Genomic DNA, 15,144 nt, shown 5'->3' with positions numbered 1-15,144 from the left:
ACATTTTCTATCAATAATTGATTCAAGTTTTCAAGTAGGGGTAATGTTACCTACCAATAATTGATCCTGCGGTTCAAATATGATAACCTTACCTCTCACCTAGACCCTCGAATCATCGATCCTAAAGTTTTATCACGATCCAAAGGTCAATTGAAGAGTATAACTCTAATACGTTATCATTAACTCTCACCTAGACCCTTGAATCCTCGACTTTAACATTTAATCATAATCTAAGGATCGACAATAAAGATTGACTCACAACCAAATTTTACAAATTTTTTCTCACAATATAGCTCATAATTGGTCAACTTATAATTGAACAGGCAAAACTTATTTATGAATTGACTTATTGCGACTACCATGTCGAAAGTTGTGAGAGAAAGTTTATAAAATTAGATTATAAGAATAATATTGCCCAAAGATCGGTTGAGTGATAACTTCAAATAGAGGTAACGTAACACTCTGGAAGAAATCTGTTGTTTAGGCTGTTTCCAGAGACATCTCTCCCGACGAAATCAAATATCTGTCAGCTTAATTATATTTGTCTAACAGGTAAACCGAACAAGTGTACCAATTAAATGATTAAGAACATAACCAGTAACATGAAAGTGACAATGGTAATTAATTGACCACAAGAGATTTTTGCACCCTTATAAGATCCATCAATGTCTAGATTGTGACATTCCCATGCATGGTCCCTAGCACAGCTCAACTTAAATTGTCCTAATGCACTATGTTCTTTCAACTACCAGTCAAAACTAAACCACAAATTCTTCTTCCTCGGACTTTTCTCCCTGCTATATATTTAGCCCCAACCTTAAGCAAAACATTGATTTCTTCAAGTTTAAGCAAAAAAAATTCGTTCTTCATGAAGTTGGCTTAAACTAAGCAAATGGTAGTGAATTTCAACCTGGGGAGAGGAGTTTGTAGCTGCAGTTATGTCTGGTTTTCTGTGCTCCAAGTTGGATGAAAAAATGAGTTTAAGCAATTCATTTACAGTCCATGAGAGTTCCATCATTCAGCCATGGTGGCTCTTCAAGCCCTTTTATCAGAATTATTGTTTAGATAATGATGATGATGAAGAGAGGGATATCAGTAAAAAAAAGGGAGCTCCGTTAACTCCTTATATGTCAAGAGAAAGTTTGTTTACTTGTAAGAAGATTCCTCCCAAGGAAACTAGCTCACTCAATTTTGCTGTGGTAATTTATATTTTTGTAATTTCTACATCTGCCCTTTTGATTTCTTCTACTTCTTTTTTAATTTTGGGTTAGGTTTTCTAGCATGGCGCCATTAGAGGTAATTTAATGTCTATTTTGTGTCTAGTTAGGCTTTTAAGATTGTTTGATTAGAAAGTTTAGTGATTATCATGCAAAAATAGTTGTCTCCCCTGAATGTGGTCCCATGTAAATAAGAGTAACTCTTTTTTTTTTTTTTTTTTTTTTTTTTTCACCGAGGGTGTTTGGACGAGTTTGTCCTCTAAGGCCTTAGAACTGTTGGTCAGGTAAAGCCCAATAGCCACTTCATTTAGTGCCCAGGACAACTCGAACTCAGGAACTCAAAAACCTTTTCTTGATCTTTTACCATGAGGTCTTTCAGTGATAGTTAATAAGAGTTAACTCTTGTGTGTGAGAATTTGTAGAATTTAGTCCTTCAGTTGCAAAAAAACACGAAATTTCATGAAATCATATCAATTCTTACATGCAAGAGTTACCCTTATTAAGAAAAGTTCTGTTCCAGATTTTAAGTTTACACCTAAGAAGTATCATTAGAGTATACATCTAAAACACTTTTTAACTTCAAAAGCAAAACTTAGATGTGAATTCTGATCCAATTTGTAACTGTGAAACTGCAGCATATGAATGGGAAAAAGATGATCAATGAGTATGTAAAAGTGAGGAAAATCAGTCGTGGAAGCTATGGCAAAGTGGTATGCCATATAATAAACACTTAAAAAACTTATTTAATTAACTTTATATTCATGTCAAAATTAGCATTAACTTCATCCTTCTAACTTGTTGCAGGCATTGTATCTGAACATCAACAATGGAACTCCATTTGCTATCAAGGTAATTTGCATAATAAGTGCTTTTATGAGTTGCAAGTTTTTGAAAGAATGCTTCTGTCACACTTCATTTTGTGCCCTTTTGATGACTCCAAATTGGGTTCTTTCTTTTGTTTAATGTGTAGTTTTCTTACTGATAAACTTACTAGAACTCTGTGTATTGTGACATTTTGCAGACAGTTTGCAAATCTCGCCTGCGCAAAATGCGCGTGACACAATCAGAAACCGCCATGGCAAATGTTCGTAGAGAAGTAAGATATTGTGTCTACTTTGTTTGAAACTCGATTTGCTAGCCTCTTTGATTTATAGATCTTGGTCAAATTAAGCATTTGTTGTAACAAATACTGAACATGATTGGACTTTCTGTTGTTCATTTTTGTCATTTGTGTTATGGCTTCAAAATTTGAATCCCTAATTTAGCAATGTAAATGAATTCGCCCAATGTTCTTTGCTTCGGTTGCAGGTTTCTATAATGAAGATGTTGGATCATCCAAATGTAGTTAATCTCATTGAAGTGATTGATGACAAAAAAGCAGATTATCTCTATATGGGTATTGACAATATTACATGGATGAATATGTTTTGGATTCAAAATAATTTTCTTCTCCTTCACTTGATTTTCCCCTTTGTTTTGTGCAGTACTCGAGTATGTAGAAGGTGAAACTATCAGCGAGATATCTAGAAAAACAGGACCAATTGATGAATCGACTGCGCGAAGTTACTTCAAGGATATAATTGCAGGAGTCATTTACTTACATAGTCATGTATGTTCTTCATTGCTTCAACATTCTGTTGTTCTGATTATGAGCATTCAATTTGATGTCTTACCTTTTCTTACTCTTGACAGAATATCATCCATGGCGATATGAAACCCGAAAACCTTTTGGTGACTAGAAGTGGAAGGGTGAAGATTTGTGATTTCAGTTCTAGCCATGCCTTTGAGGTAAGGTCATTCAAGAGAACGATACTTTTGATATAGTTAATAGTATTTCATTGTTCATATCTAACTGTTATCGAAATAATGATCGGTAGGGCGCAAACGATGAGCTTCGGAGATTCCCCGGGACTGTAGCTGTCACTGCACCTGAGTGCTACTTAGGTGTGTACATTAACAGATATTAATCCTAATTGAATTGATTAAACCAAGCCTTCTAATTTCCGAATTTCGCAAAGTTTGACTCGTTACAATGCTTGAACTATAAGTTTCTGGTCATTGATGCTGCAAAATTTATAACACAGATGCATTTTACCATGGAAAGGCAGCTGATATATGGGCAGTTGGTGTTACTTTTTACTATATTGTAACAGGGCAGTTGCCTTTTCTTGGTGAGAGCATACCTGAAACTTATGAAAAGGTAAAACTCTTGCTGCATTTATTCACCTTTTCTCTCTTTATTTTCGACTTGTTCTATCTTCATATCATTACCTTCTTTCATTACAGATTCTAAATAGTCCTCTATCACTCCCAGAAGAGATCGATCCGGAGCTCAAAGATCTGCTTCAACGCCTTCTCTGTAAAGGTGATTCCTTTTACCCCTCTGCCTCGTTTCCCCCTTGAAGTTGTGCAGGTTTTTCTGCGCAAAACTAGTAACAGTTTCTTTGATTTCTTTATCCAATATGCAGATCCGATACAGAGAATTACCTCAGATGTTGCGGCCGAGCATCCATGGGTGGTCAAAGAAGGAGGTCTTGTCCCTAGAAAAAGCTCATGCAGCTGCAGGCTAAGTTGCCTGCTAGCCAAAAGGCACCAAAATGGGAACCAACAATATATATAGACATCTTTAGATATAGTTTTGCAAGTCAATTCAAAGGCAATAAACAAGCAAGACTTCTTCTATTTATATCATACAAGATCAAGAACAAAAGAATTCAGTACTATTTTACAGAAGTTTAATTAATATCTAAGCACATATCATATCAATAAAATTCGTTCTCTTCAATGATGGGGAGCTCTTGGTTTGATCTTGAACCTCTTGAAGAAGGCGAGGGCTCTCCCGGTAAGTCAGAAAGGGCGGCGAGAATCCTGCGAATGCTACTTGAACGCACCGGTTTGAAGCTCAATGATCTGACCATCTTATTCTTGGAGAAGATATCAGAAGAGTTTGTGAGGATGAAATAGACCAAAACCTGAACAAGGACAAACGTTCCAACTTTCATAAGGGTATCAGCCAAATCCAGCTCCATTTGTTGTGATTTCTTTGTAGAAGTTTGCTATAGGTGAAGTGTGTTGTAATTGAATTTGTGTTTGAATAATGCATGGAGAGGGATGTTGTATATATATATATATATATAGATGTGGGGAATTGAGGAAAGAGTCTTATATTGACTTGAAGGCCAAACTTGGAAGTAGTTTATTGACTACACACAAAAGTTGATTGAGAAAGAAGCTTCAAGCCTTTAACTAATTGACCAAGTATGACGAGGGAAGAAATTGGTTTCTTGCAAGAAACAATTTTCAGGAAGTTACACTTCACATGCATGTGCTTTATTGTTGTTCTTATCAAAATAATAGGATATTCATTTCCCTAATTTTAAATTTAAAACTATTATATACTTCTTATAATTATAAAAAAATTCCTAATATTATTAAAATTCCTCCGTAAAAGTATCAAAGATCCCAGATCAAGGGTTTTTAATAATTTTTGTATATCAACCACCTCTGAGTGGCTAGGTAGGACGATAGAGATTTTTAGGTGTATTATTCAAGAAGTTTTGAATTCGATTCCTCTCTATTGTTAGGGCTGTGCAAAAAAAACTGATAACCGAACCGAACACGGTATCCGAACCGAATCCGAATTTTCGGATACCCGAAAATTCGGATCGATTTCAGGTAATTTTTATTCGATACCTGAATTTTTGGTTCGGATATTGGTTATTTAATTTAAGATAACCGGATACCCGATACCCGGTTTTATTAAAAAAAAAAAAAAAAATCAGTTTTTAAATTTTTTTTTTAACTTTCAATTTTCAAAGGGCTAAAGCCCCAAATAGGCAAATACATTGCCCTAAAATTTCAGCCCATCAGCGTCACTGCGTCAGCCGTCAGGTCAGGTCCCGCACTTTGCTCTCATCTCTCTCAAATTCTCTAGTCTCCAGTAAAGTGCGTCAGGTCCCACAATCTGCACTCATCTCTCTCAAATTCTCTAGTCTCCACTCTCCAGTACGTTTGTGGACTGATGTTGAAGATCATATTTTCTTTACAGTTAATAAGTATCATGAAATTCTTTTTATCAATAATTCTGCTTTAGTTTGTCTTCGGATAACCCTTCATCCTTCTGTTTTAACTCTGATTTTTGCTTCTTGTGTCTGGAAATGCTGCCCTCTGTGTGTCGTTCCTAACTTTTTCCAATTTTTTATTTGTTTTCAATATATTTTGTTTTTATTTTTGGAGCTTTAACTAATTTATGGGAAAATTAAAGGCGATATGCTATATCCAACCCTCTCTTTTGCTTAACTTTCTTTTAGTTAATTTATTTTAATTATTTTGTGCCAAAAGTAAAGATCATGAAACCCTCATGATCATTATTATTAGGGAAAAAAATTTCTAAATAAAAAGGAAACTTATCCTGGACCTTTAAGAGATTCTTAAAGGATGGAAATAAAAAAGAAACATCAGCGTGTTGTGCCCATATGTTAGCTTGTTGGTGAAGTGCATAGAATTGTTTTATGTGTTGGTGCTTAATTAATTAATTAATTCTCCACTGAAATTTTTTTCTTAAGACTTCAAGGTACTGCAAAAATTCTCCACATTCGGCTTCAGTCTACTTCCTTTCACATACTTCTTTGCTGCTGCTTCTTCAATTGTAAAATTATTGAATTAAATACCCCGATGGAATTGTATCTTGTAAAAAATTAAAATTCATGATGAATTTTAATCAAATTCGGGGCATAAACTGGGTATCCGGTTTTTGACCCGAATATTTGGGTACCCGCAAACCGGGTATTCTAAAAACCGGTTCGGTTTGCGGGTATCTTTTTAGGGGTACCCAAATATTCGGGTACCCGATTTTTTGTCTAAACCGGTTTGGGTACCCGGTTTTTCACAGCCCTATCTATTGCGATAAGGGTGGCTATTGGATGGTTTACTTGATCATTAACCTGAGGGTCCCGATGGATTAATTGAGAGGCGTTGTCACTGAATGGTTTATTTGATCATTAATTTCAAGATCTCAAGGGATTATTCCAAATGCGTGCAAGTTGTCTCCAGACACCTTCAATCATAAAAAATAATAATAATAATAATAATTTGTATATCGCGGAAGTACTTCAAACAAAAAGAAAATTGATTGGATTCATTAAAAGAAAAAAGAACTTGTAAAAGTTATTGCTTTTTTCCATGAAATGGGCATAAGACATAATAAAATTTAGGCAACGTGGGTTCGGTATAAGCAAAGACTAATTAAAGTTGCAATTGAACTAATTATAAATTGGCAAATTAAATTAAGGCCGAACGACTTATGCATACTCAAGGTTTGTCGAAATGATAAGTTGGTACCCAAAAGGTTTTGAAATGACAAATAGGTACCTTCCGTCATGTTCTGTTAGTGATTTTCGTTAGATAATAGTGAAAAGACTAAAATGCCCTTAAAAGTTTAATTTTTAGTTTTTTATAAATTTAAAAATTTTAAAAAAACCCCCTAGGTTTGCTAATTTGACTAAACACCCCAATATATAAAAATTTTATAAAATAACAAAAACACCCCCGTCACCCGCAGTGCCAGATTCCGGCCACTACCATCGGAATCTGGCCGGAAAATTGCGTTACGACACAAACCCATCGGATCTGTGTCGTAACGCGTCGATCTTTCATTTTCCGACAAGATCCGTGGCTGATCTGGCCGGAAAAGGCCAGATCTACTGCCAAATATGGCCGTCGAGATCGGAAACTTGCCGGAAAATTGTGTTACGACACAGACCCATCGGATCTATGTCGTAACACGTCGATCTGGCATTTTTCGGCCAGATCCGTGGAGGATCTGGTCGGAAAAGGCCAGATCTGGCCGTCGAGGCCGAAAAAAGCCAGATCGGTATGTTACGACACAGATCCGACGGGTGTCGTAACACAATTTTCCGGCCAGATTCCGGCGGTGGTGGCCGGAATCTGGCACTGTGGGTGGGGGGGTGTCTTTGTTATTTTATCAAGTTTTTATATATTGGGGTATTTAGTCAAATTAGCAAATCTAGGGGGTTTTTTAGAAATTTTTAAATTTATAAAAAACTAAAAATTAAACTTTCAAGGGCATTTTAGTCTTTTCACTGTTATCTAACAAAAATCACTAACAGAACATGACGGAAGGTACCCATTTATCGTTTCAAAACCTTTTAAGTACCCACTTGTCGTTTCGACAAACATTGGGTATGTAGAAGTCGTTCTCCCTTAAATTAAAGTAATAGTTAGTGGAGAAGCCATGCAAAAGCAGCCACGATATGACGGCCTATTAAGATTTATGGGTAATTAGGTGATCGTTGTTTGGTAGCACTTTATAAAAATGTTTTTAAAAAACACTTTTTTTTTTTTTTTTGGTGGGAAATTGCTTTCAATTTCCTTGGAACAAGGACAAAGAAACAATAATTAAATATTAGAATGAAGTCATTCATGAAATCATGTGTCCCCCTTAGTGTTTAAATTAATTGATAACCAACATTTGATCAAATCAATAACTTTATGCATGTAAGTTGTTCAAAGTCACATGTAAAACGATGTAGTATAGGAAGGAAAAATAATGTTGTTGTGACTTGTGTGTTGAGTGTGGATAAACTTAGTGGGAGCCTGAGGTGGCCTCCACAATGCATGGATCCATCCCGTGCTGCATCACGTTTAGGCTTTTGTCCAACAAGTTGCACGCGATAAGGAGATGTTTTTTTTTTTTTGTTTTTTTTTTTATATTATAATCAAGGTGTCCAGTTAATTTACGAATATCTAACTAATTTTTCGAGACCTTAAAGCTATTGACTGGGTATAGTCACAATGATCTCCCCTATAACAATCGTAGCAACCGTAGGCTTTTTGTCCACAAGTTACACGCGATAAGGAGATAGGTTTTTTTTTTTTTTTTTTAATATTATGACTACGGGTGTTCGATCAGTTTACGCGTACTTTTACTAATTTCCTAGACCCTAGAACTACTGATTGAGTCCGAGTTTCGGTAGCCTCCCTTATTAGCAACCGTGGAGACTTGAACTCGGAGCGACCATATTAAATCATTCTCTTACTTTTTACCCTCAAGGGGCTCAAACTTGAGAGACTATGTTAGATCCTCTTCTTGAAAACCATATTAGATATTTTTCTTGCTCTTTACCATCAAGGAAACTCGAATTTGAGAGATCAATTAGATCCTTCTTTTTGCTAGCCACCCAATTAGTGGCTAATTTGCTTACATGTTCAATCACACCTTTAGGCCCATTTCATTAACGTTTGGATATGCACATAACGTAACGCAATAAATAAATATATCATTTAAGTTTAAAATTTATCATATTAAGAAATTAACACATAAGCCAAATGCAATTTAGATTTAAAAAGAGCATAATAAAAGAGTGCAAATCTTAACTCATGTGACGCGTGTGATTCTTCTGTAATTAAAAAAAAAAAAAGTTTTATTAACATATTATATATCTTAATCATAAAAATTATTTCACCACCTTACCTACTTTTATTCCTTTATCCTCTCCCACGCCAAAATTGGCTTGTCACCTATATAAAACCACCTGATCCCTCCAAAAAAATTCAAAAACCTTATTTGACAAAAAAAAAATATATTTTATAATCATTTAAACCTTTAATTATACTTTAGAAAGTAATTTATAATCCTAAGATAGAAATATATCAACTTTCTATTTAAAAACTGTAAAAATAATTCTTGCATTCAATGTTTAAAAAAAAAAAAAAAATTCTTTAAATTGAATTTCACTTTCTAAATATCATTCTTTTATCCTTCCTTAGGGTGCACAACCAAAATCGATAAACCACATCAATCTAAGTTACCCAAATCAAACCAATGACCTTTTCAAAGTCTCTAATGCGAAAACGTGCACCCAACTCAACCCTTTGAGAAAGTCCGATTCGGTTTGAACAAACCAATAACCCAAAACCCATCATACTATAGGCCCAACAGGTCCGGCCCATCTAGGCCCATTAAATGGACTTTAGCTCTTTGATTCCTCGGATTCTTTCTTGTGCAACAAGGCCACTTGGCCACACACCATTTATTTCACTCCCAATCACACAAACCTAACCTGAAACAAACATGACAGTTCAAACCCAAGACTTGCTTTGACTTTCTTATCGAACGCACCAAATCAAACCTCTCTCCATACTACCGTACACCTGACAACACCCAATCCTCCCCCCCTCTGGGTTCTTAATTTCAAACCTTAACGGTCACATTTCCCTGGAAAAAAATCAAATCCAATTGAATTCTTCGAAGACGTTGTGTGGTGGAAGTGTCACCTTTAAAATTGAAAATCCCAATGCCCAAAAACAACCAAACAAAAGGAAAGGATACCCCCAATTCAATAATTAATTAATTAATTAAAAAAAAATTAGCTTAAAACAAGAATGACTCACCAAACAACAAAACCCCACAAACCCAAATCAGAATCTCTAAACTTGCAAGGTGTACAAACTTCCATGTTCCCTTGTTTTTATTTAGTATTTAAATAATTAGTGCCCTTTTTTATTTAATTTTTTCATCTTTCTAAGTGTAAAAATATGTTTGATAGTTGTTATTGGAAATGTTTTTGAAAAATGTAAAAATTGTTTTGTGAATTTTGCTTATAGTAGTGAAAACGTTCGGGCATAGAATTTAAATATAGTTTTTATTGTTTTTGAAACAACTAATATAACTAAAAAAATAATCAAAACTATTTTTGAAATAGTTTTCAGATATAATCCTAAAAACCAGTGGAAAATTAGAAAGCGATTAAAAGTGTTTTCACAATTTTCTAAAGTTTTTTATTTTTAAATATTATATCAAACATGGTTTTCAAATATTAAGACACAACTTAAAAATTTAAATCATATTTTAAATTATAAAAATTACCATTTAACCCATTAGTTCTATTGATAGTCAAAACTCGAAAGTTTGAAATTTTCTAAGTCCATCAAAATGTGTTAAGTCTCAATGTGGGTTCTAAGATAATGCCAAATGGCCTTCACAGCACTAAACTTTTTTTTTTTTTAAATAATGTTAAATTAATATATAATTAAAAAACTTATTTCTTTACCCAAGAAGTAATATATCAACTTTCTCCTTTTAATTTATAAATACTAAGTAATAATAAGTATTGTAAAACATTTCAATATCGTATCAAATCATTATATTAAAAGTTTTAAATTTAATAATGAAAGAGAACTGTATATTATATTACGATAAAAATCAACTAACAAAAATATATAATATCGATGTGATTAAAACATCAATTTTGTTTTTCTTTTTTTTCGTTGACGAATTATATTAAAATAAATGCTCTTGTAAATAAATTGTCTTATATCATAATTCATAAAAAGCTTTTTCAAACATATAATATGTTCACATATTAACTCAATAATAAAAAAACATAAACAAATGTAAAAGGGACACATAGAGGAGGGAGCCAAATCTTTGACTCTTGTAAGATTAATACATTTCATAAGTCTCTTGTTTATCTAAATTCAACCCCCAAATTAATCAATCAACGAAGCTTAGACACGGAATATCCGGAGGTCGCCTTTCGAGGACACTCCTCCACGTTAGTACATAAAATTATCTTCTTTTGTGTTGCGTTTTTGGGTCCTAAAAAGATCAATTATTGAAAGCCTAAAGTTGTTTGATGGATTCAATAATCTAAGAGGTTGAGGCTTTTGGGCTCTCTTTTTTTAATCCGGGTATTGGTCGTTTTTGTCTTACCGTTGATGGGTAAGTCTGACGTCTGAAGTTTCCTTTCCTTCCCCTTTTTTTTTTTTTTTTTTTTTTTTAATCTTTAACTGTGAGTTGTAAGTTTTACTCTGCTTTGATGCTTTTCTTGTTGAAAATTCTCATCTGGGTATTGCTGCTTTTGGATATTTGTTGGGTTTTTATGTTTATGAGGTTAACTCTCATCTGGGTATGGCTTGTTTTTGGTTTTTTTCTCTTCGTTTTGTTGAGTTTGTGGTGTGTTTTAGTTAGGTGAAGGCACTGTTTTCATTGAGTTGTGCTAAGAGTTTCAATTCATGATGTGCAAAATTGTTTTTTGGAAGTGTTTTTTGTGGGAATTTTAATAGATGATTGAATGCTAGATAATCTAATCTCAGGATACTTTTAGAGCGATTTTATTTGTTAAATTTCATTCTTTCACTCTTTGAGTTTTGAAATGAACATCTGGTGTTTTGATGTTTAATACTATTTACGTCAAATCGTTGTTAATGGTTGAAATCAAAGATCTGTAGTTAAAGAGTAATAAATTTCTATACCTATCCCTTGGTTCTTTTAAAAATTCAACTGTTTGACTTGCAGCTATGGTGATTGGATATTTTATCCTATAGTAATTAACGGAGGAGGCATTTTGAAGAGTGAATATGCTTTTATCTATCTATGCTTGCTTCTTTTAGGAATTGAATTTTGTCTGACTTGCAGCTATGGTGATTGTATGTATCTCATCTGGTAATAAATGGGGGAGGCATTGTGAATAGTGACAATACTTGTATATGGGACCATATACAAGCTTTCTCACTGTTTGTGGACCGTGCAAAAGCACCATAACCCTTCATAGCATGTCATTCATTTATCTGCTATTTCAAATTTTGTCCAACTCTTTAATGATCTCTTCACATATCTCCTCAGAAGGGATTTCTTTGTGGTTTTGTTTTGCTTTCTTGTTCTGTAAACCTTTCTGCCTTTCTCAACAGATCAAGAAAGTAACTAAATCAGATTTTTTTATAGTTTCAAGCTTTTCAAAATAATTGGTTTCTATGTTTACTATAATGTCTATCACAGGGAAAACGATATATGAATTTTAGAGAGTGATACAAGTGAGGTGAAGATTATAATATTGACGTTGGTTCGGAGACGAAGAGAAGGATACTAGCATTGGTGTCAAAGGATAACGTATGGCTCCTGGAGGAGGATACTGCAAGGAAGTGATTGAATCTCACATTGCATATGCAGATTATGATATGGCAACTTCCAGTGTGGAGTTGAGGGGCTCCCCTTGTAGAAAAGCTACTACTAGTTTTGGTGGAAATCCTGGAATGACGTCAAACAATGATGTGCATGAGCTACTTGAGTGTCCTGTTTGCATGAATTTAATGTACCCTCCAATTTACCAGGTATGCTCTTTTGCATATCAAAATTCTAGATGAAGAAAATATATTTGACTATTATGTTTGAGCATCTTTGACATCCTTTTTTGTCAAATAGATAATAATCAGAGTCCCATTGGTGAATCTTAGCAATTTTTACTTATCTCACAGAGAAGTGAATGTCATATGAAGTGAAACTATTTAAATTTGTTAATTAGTCAAGAAATTGTTTTCTGTAATTTTACAAAAGGCTGTACCAACTCATTCATATTGTAGAAATTTCTTGAGTTGGAGACGAGATTTTCTTGAAATTTATCTGGAAATGTTTGGTCTTAGTATACCACGATTAAATAGCTGCAAACAATATCGTTGCTACCACAATTTGAAGCACTTTCCAAAAGGATTATACTCCTTTTTCCTGGTCTTGTTTCAGTGAACACAGAAGTTCCATTTTCTGACTTTCTCCATTTTCAGATGTAGGAATCATACTCATAGACACAGTGATTATAAGACAATTTCTAGTTTAATCTTCGTTTGTTGACCAAGTACTCTCATTTTGCTGTATAGTGTCCAAACGGCCACACTGTATGCTCAAATTGCAAGGTTAGAGTACGCAACTCTTGCCCAACTTGCCGCCATGAACTTGGAAATATAAGGTGCTTGGCTCTGGAGAAAGTAGCTGAGTCACTGGAACTCCCTTGCAGATACCAAATTTTTGGTTGTCAGGATATATTCCCATATTACAGCAAGCTAAAGCATGAAAAGAACTGTAAATATCGTCCATACAATTGCCCCTATGCTGGAGCTGAATGCTATGTCACCGGTGATATCCCGTTGCTTGTCAGGCATCTCAAGAATGATCACAAAGTTGACATGCATGATGGGAGTACTTTCAACCATAGATATGTCAAAGCCAATGCCCAAGAAGTTGAAAACGCTACATGGATGTTAACTGTAAGATTCCACTTTCTCTCTTTTCACCACATAAATCACTGTGGTCTTTTCTTATTGAAATTGAATTTATACACAAATTAATATACTGAGCATTAATAATCTAGTTATCACATTATTATTCATTTTAACAAATTTCTCTTGGAATAGCTATTCTATCATATTTTTAGAATCAGTTAATTATTCGTTTTGTAATATTCTATATTCTTGGAATCAAACAATTCTTGAACTTTTAGACTCATTTGAGAGTTTTTGCAAATTTAAGTCATAAATGGCAGATTGACATCTTTCCCCAGATTTTGCTGTACTATCATGTTCTGTGGGTTTTCCTTGTGCATATTAAATGCGGATTGCTTATTTCATGCAAATTCTCCATATAGAAAATCTTTTAAGTATCAATTGAAAAATTCACTTAATCTTTCCAATTACACGTATGACTTTGTGGTGGTTCACCTAATGGGGGATCATTCTATAATTGGATGGTTTAGTCTACTCCAACTTAAACGTGTATTTAATTTGCAATGCAAACTTATATGATCCTCCATCATTAATTCTTTTGGTTGCTGAGAACATTGACAAATTATAAATAATTGGATATGGAACCACAAGACCGGTTGTTTTAGAACGGAAGTCTCAATTATACTGCCATGTTTTGCATTTCCCCCATCCTTTCTCCTTTTACCCAATGCTTGCTGCATAGCAGAGCAGACGGTGGTGTGATGGAGAGTTCTCTCAATTTCCATTCATTTGTCAGCTCCGGTCTTCTTAAAACAGCTTTATTCTTCAATCTTGTGCAGGTTTTCAATTGTTTTGGCCGACAGTTTTGCCTGCACTTTGAGGCTTTTCACCTAGGAAATGCGCCTGTTTACATGGCCTTCTTGCGATTCATGGGTGACGAAGAAGAGGCAAGGCAGTTTAGTTACACTCTGGAAGTTGGTGGAAATGGCAGAAAACTGACGTGGCAAGGGATTCCCAGAAGCATCCGTGATAGCCATAAGAAGGTTCGAGATAGTCAAGATGGCCTAATCATTCAGAGGAACTTGGCCCTGTTCTTTTCTGGCGGCAACAGGCAGGAGCTGAAGCTGAAAGTAGCCGGCCGTATATGGAAAGAACAGTGAGATATAAAACTAACCATGGCATAGATAAATGTAGCGAAAATTTGCATCAGATATCCAGTGTACTTCTGTGTAAATCTGTAGATATATATATTGATTGCCAATTTATTACTTGTTGCTTGATTGACCTATTTGCTGAGAGTATCTCAACTCAACCTTTTGCATTGGAAAATCCCATCTCCGGGAGGACATTGAAGTGAAGCCTTCCTCAGGCTAGTGACTGTGTTCCCTGTTAAAATAAAGCACTGGCAGGTAATTACTGGAACTCAAAACAGTTATGCAAGCAACAAAGCATGATTAAAAGATCAAATAAATCCATTCTAGTCTTAGCTGCAGAATTTGTGATCATTCAAATGCAGAGTTTTGATCTGATCCTCATTGATTCAATTTTCATTGGTGACCAGTCCCGGATCATTCTTCTGCAGATTCTCTGCACTTTGATATTGAAAACTGCAAATATTGTTGCTATAGCTCCAAGGAACCTAACCTAATTAACCATAACTTTCGGATTAAGTACAGTAATAACTTAAATCGTTAATCATTTACACAACACTATTACATAAGACGACGCGTTGAAAAATCTTGAAATATGACTTTTAAGTTGTGAAGCTTTTTTTTTTTTTTTTTTTTTAATAGAGTATTTGAGTTAGTTTACGTACATCTCAACTAATCATTCGAGATCTTAAAATTATTGATTGAATAAAAATTCCAATAATCACTCCTATTAATAGTCGTGGAGACTCAAATTCGAGAGACCA

At 34.4% G+C, this 15,144-nt stretch overlaps 2 protein-coding genes across 4 annotated transcripts; both read left to right on the top strand.

Moving 5' to 3' along the window:
* Window positions 1–813: 813 nt before the first annotated feature.
* LOC116127377 (serine/threonine-protein kinase GRIK1-like) lies at window positions 814–4,340 on the top strand. 2 transcript variants are annotated; one of them, XM_031413028.1, is made up of 11 exons: window positions 815–1,199; window positions 1,853–1,927; window positions 2,022–2,066; window positions 2,239–2,313; window positions 2,526–2,613; window positions 2,702–2,826; window positions 2,910–3,005; window positions 3,095–3,161; window positions 3,302–3,417; window positions 3,504–3,582; window positions 3,686–4,340. In XM_031413028.1, the coding sequence occupies exons 1-11, from the start codon at window positions 939–941 to the stop codon at window positions 3,835–3,837; spliced, it is 1,179 nt and encodes a 392-aa protein (XP_031268888.1). In that variant the 5' UTR covers window positions 815–938; the 3' UTR covers window positions 3,838–4,340. The 2 variants fall into 2 exon arrangements, with proteins under 2 accessions (XP_031268893.1, XP_031268888.1); XM_031413033.1 differs by lacking the exon at window positions 1,853–1,927 and having other exon boundaries at window positions 814–1,199.
* Window positions 4,341–10,675: 6,335 nt separating this feature from the next.
* On the top strand, window positions 10,676–14,649 carry LOC116127032 (E3 ubiquitin-protein ligase SINAT2-like). 2 transcript variants are annotated; one of them, XM_031412702.1, is made up of 4 exons: window positions 10,676–10,959; window positions 12,016–12,347; window positions 12,888–13,274; window positions 14,069–14,649. In XM_031412702.1, the coding sequence occupies exons 2-4, from the start codon at window positions 12,129–12,131 to the stop codon at window positions 14,387–14,389; spliced, it is 927 nt and encodes a 308-aa protein (XP_031268562.1). In that variant the 5' UTR covers window positions 10,676–10,959; window positions 12,016–12,128; the 3' UTR covers window positions 14,390–14,649. The 2 variants fall into 2 exon arrangements, with proteins under 2 accessions (XP_031268562.1, XP_031268570.1); XM_031412710.1 differs by lacking the exon at window positions 10,676–10,959 and adding an exon at window positions 10,995–11,146.
* The last annotated feature ends 495 nt before the right edge of the window (window positions 14,650–15,144 follow it).

This window comes from Pistacia vera, unplaced genomic scaffold, assembly GCF_008641045.1.
Source record: "Pistacia vera cultivar Batoury unplaced genomic scaffold, PisVer_v2 Contig1045, whole genome shotgun sequence".
NCBI classification, from domain to species: Eukaryota; Viridiplantae; Streptophyta; class Magnoliopsida; order Sapindales; family Anacardiaceae; genus Pistacia; species Pistacia vera.
This window is presented reverse-complemented; position numbering and strand designations above follow the sequence as displayed.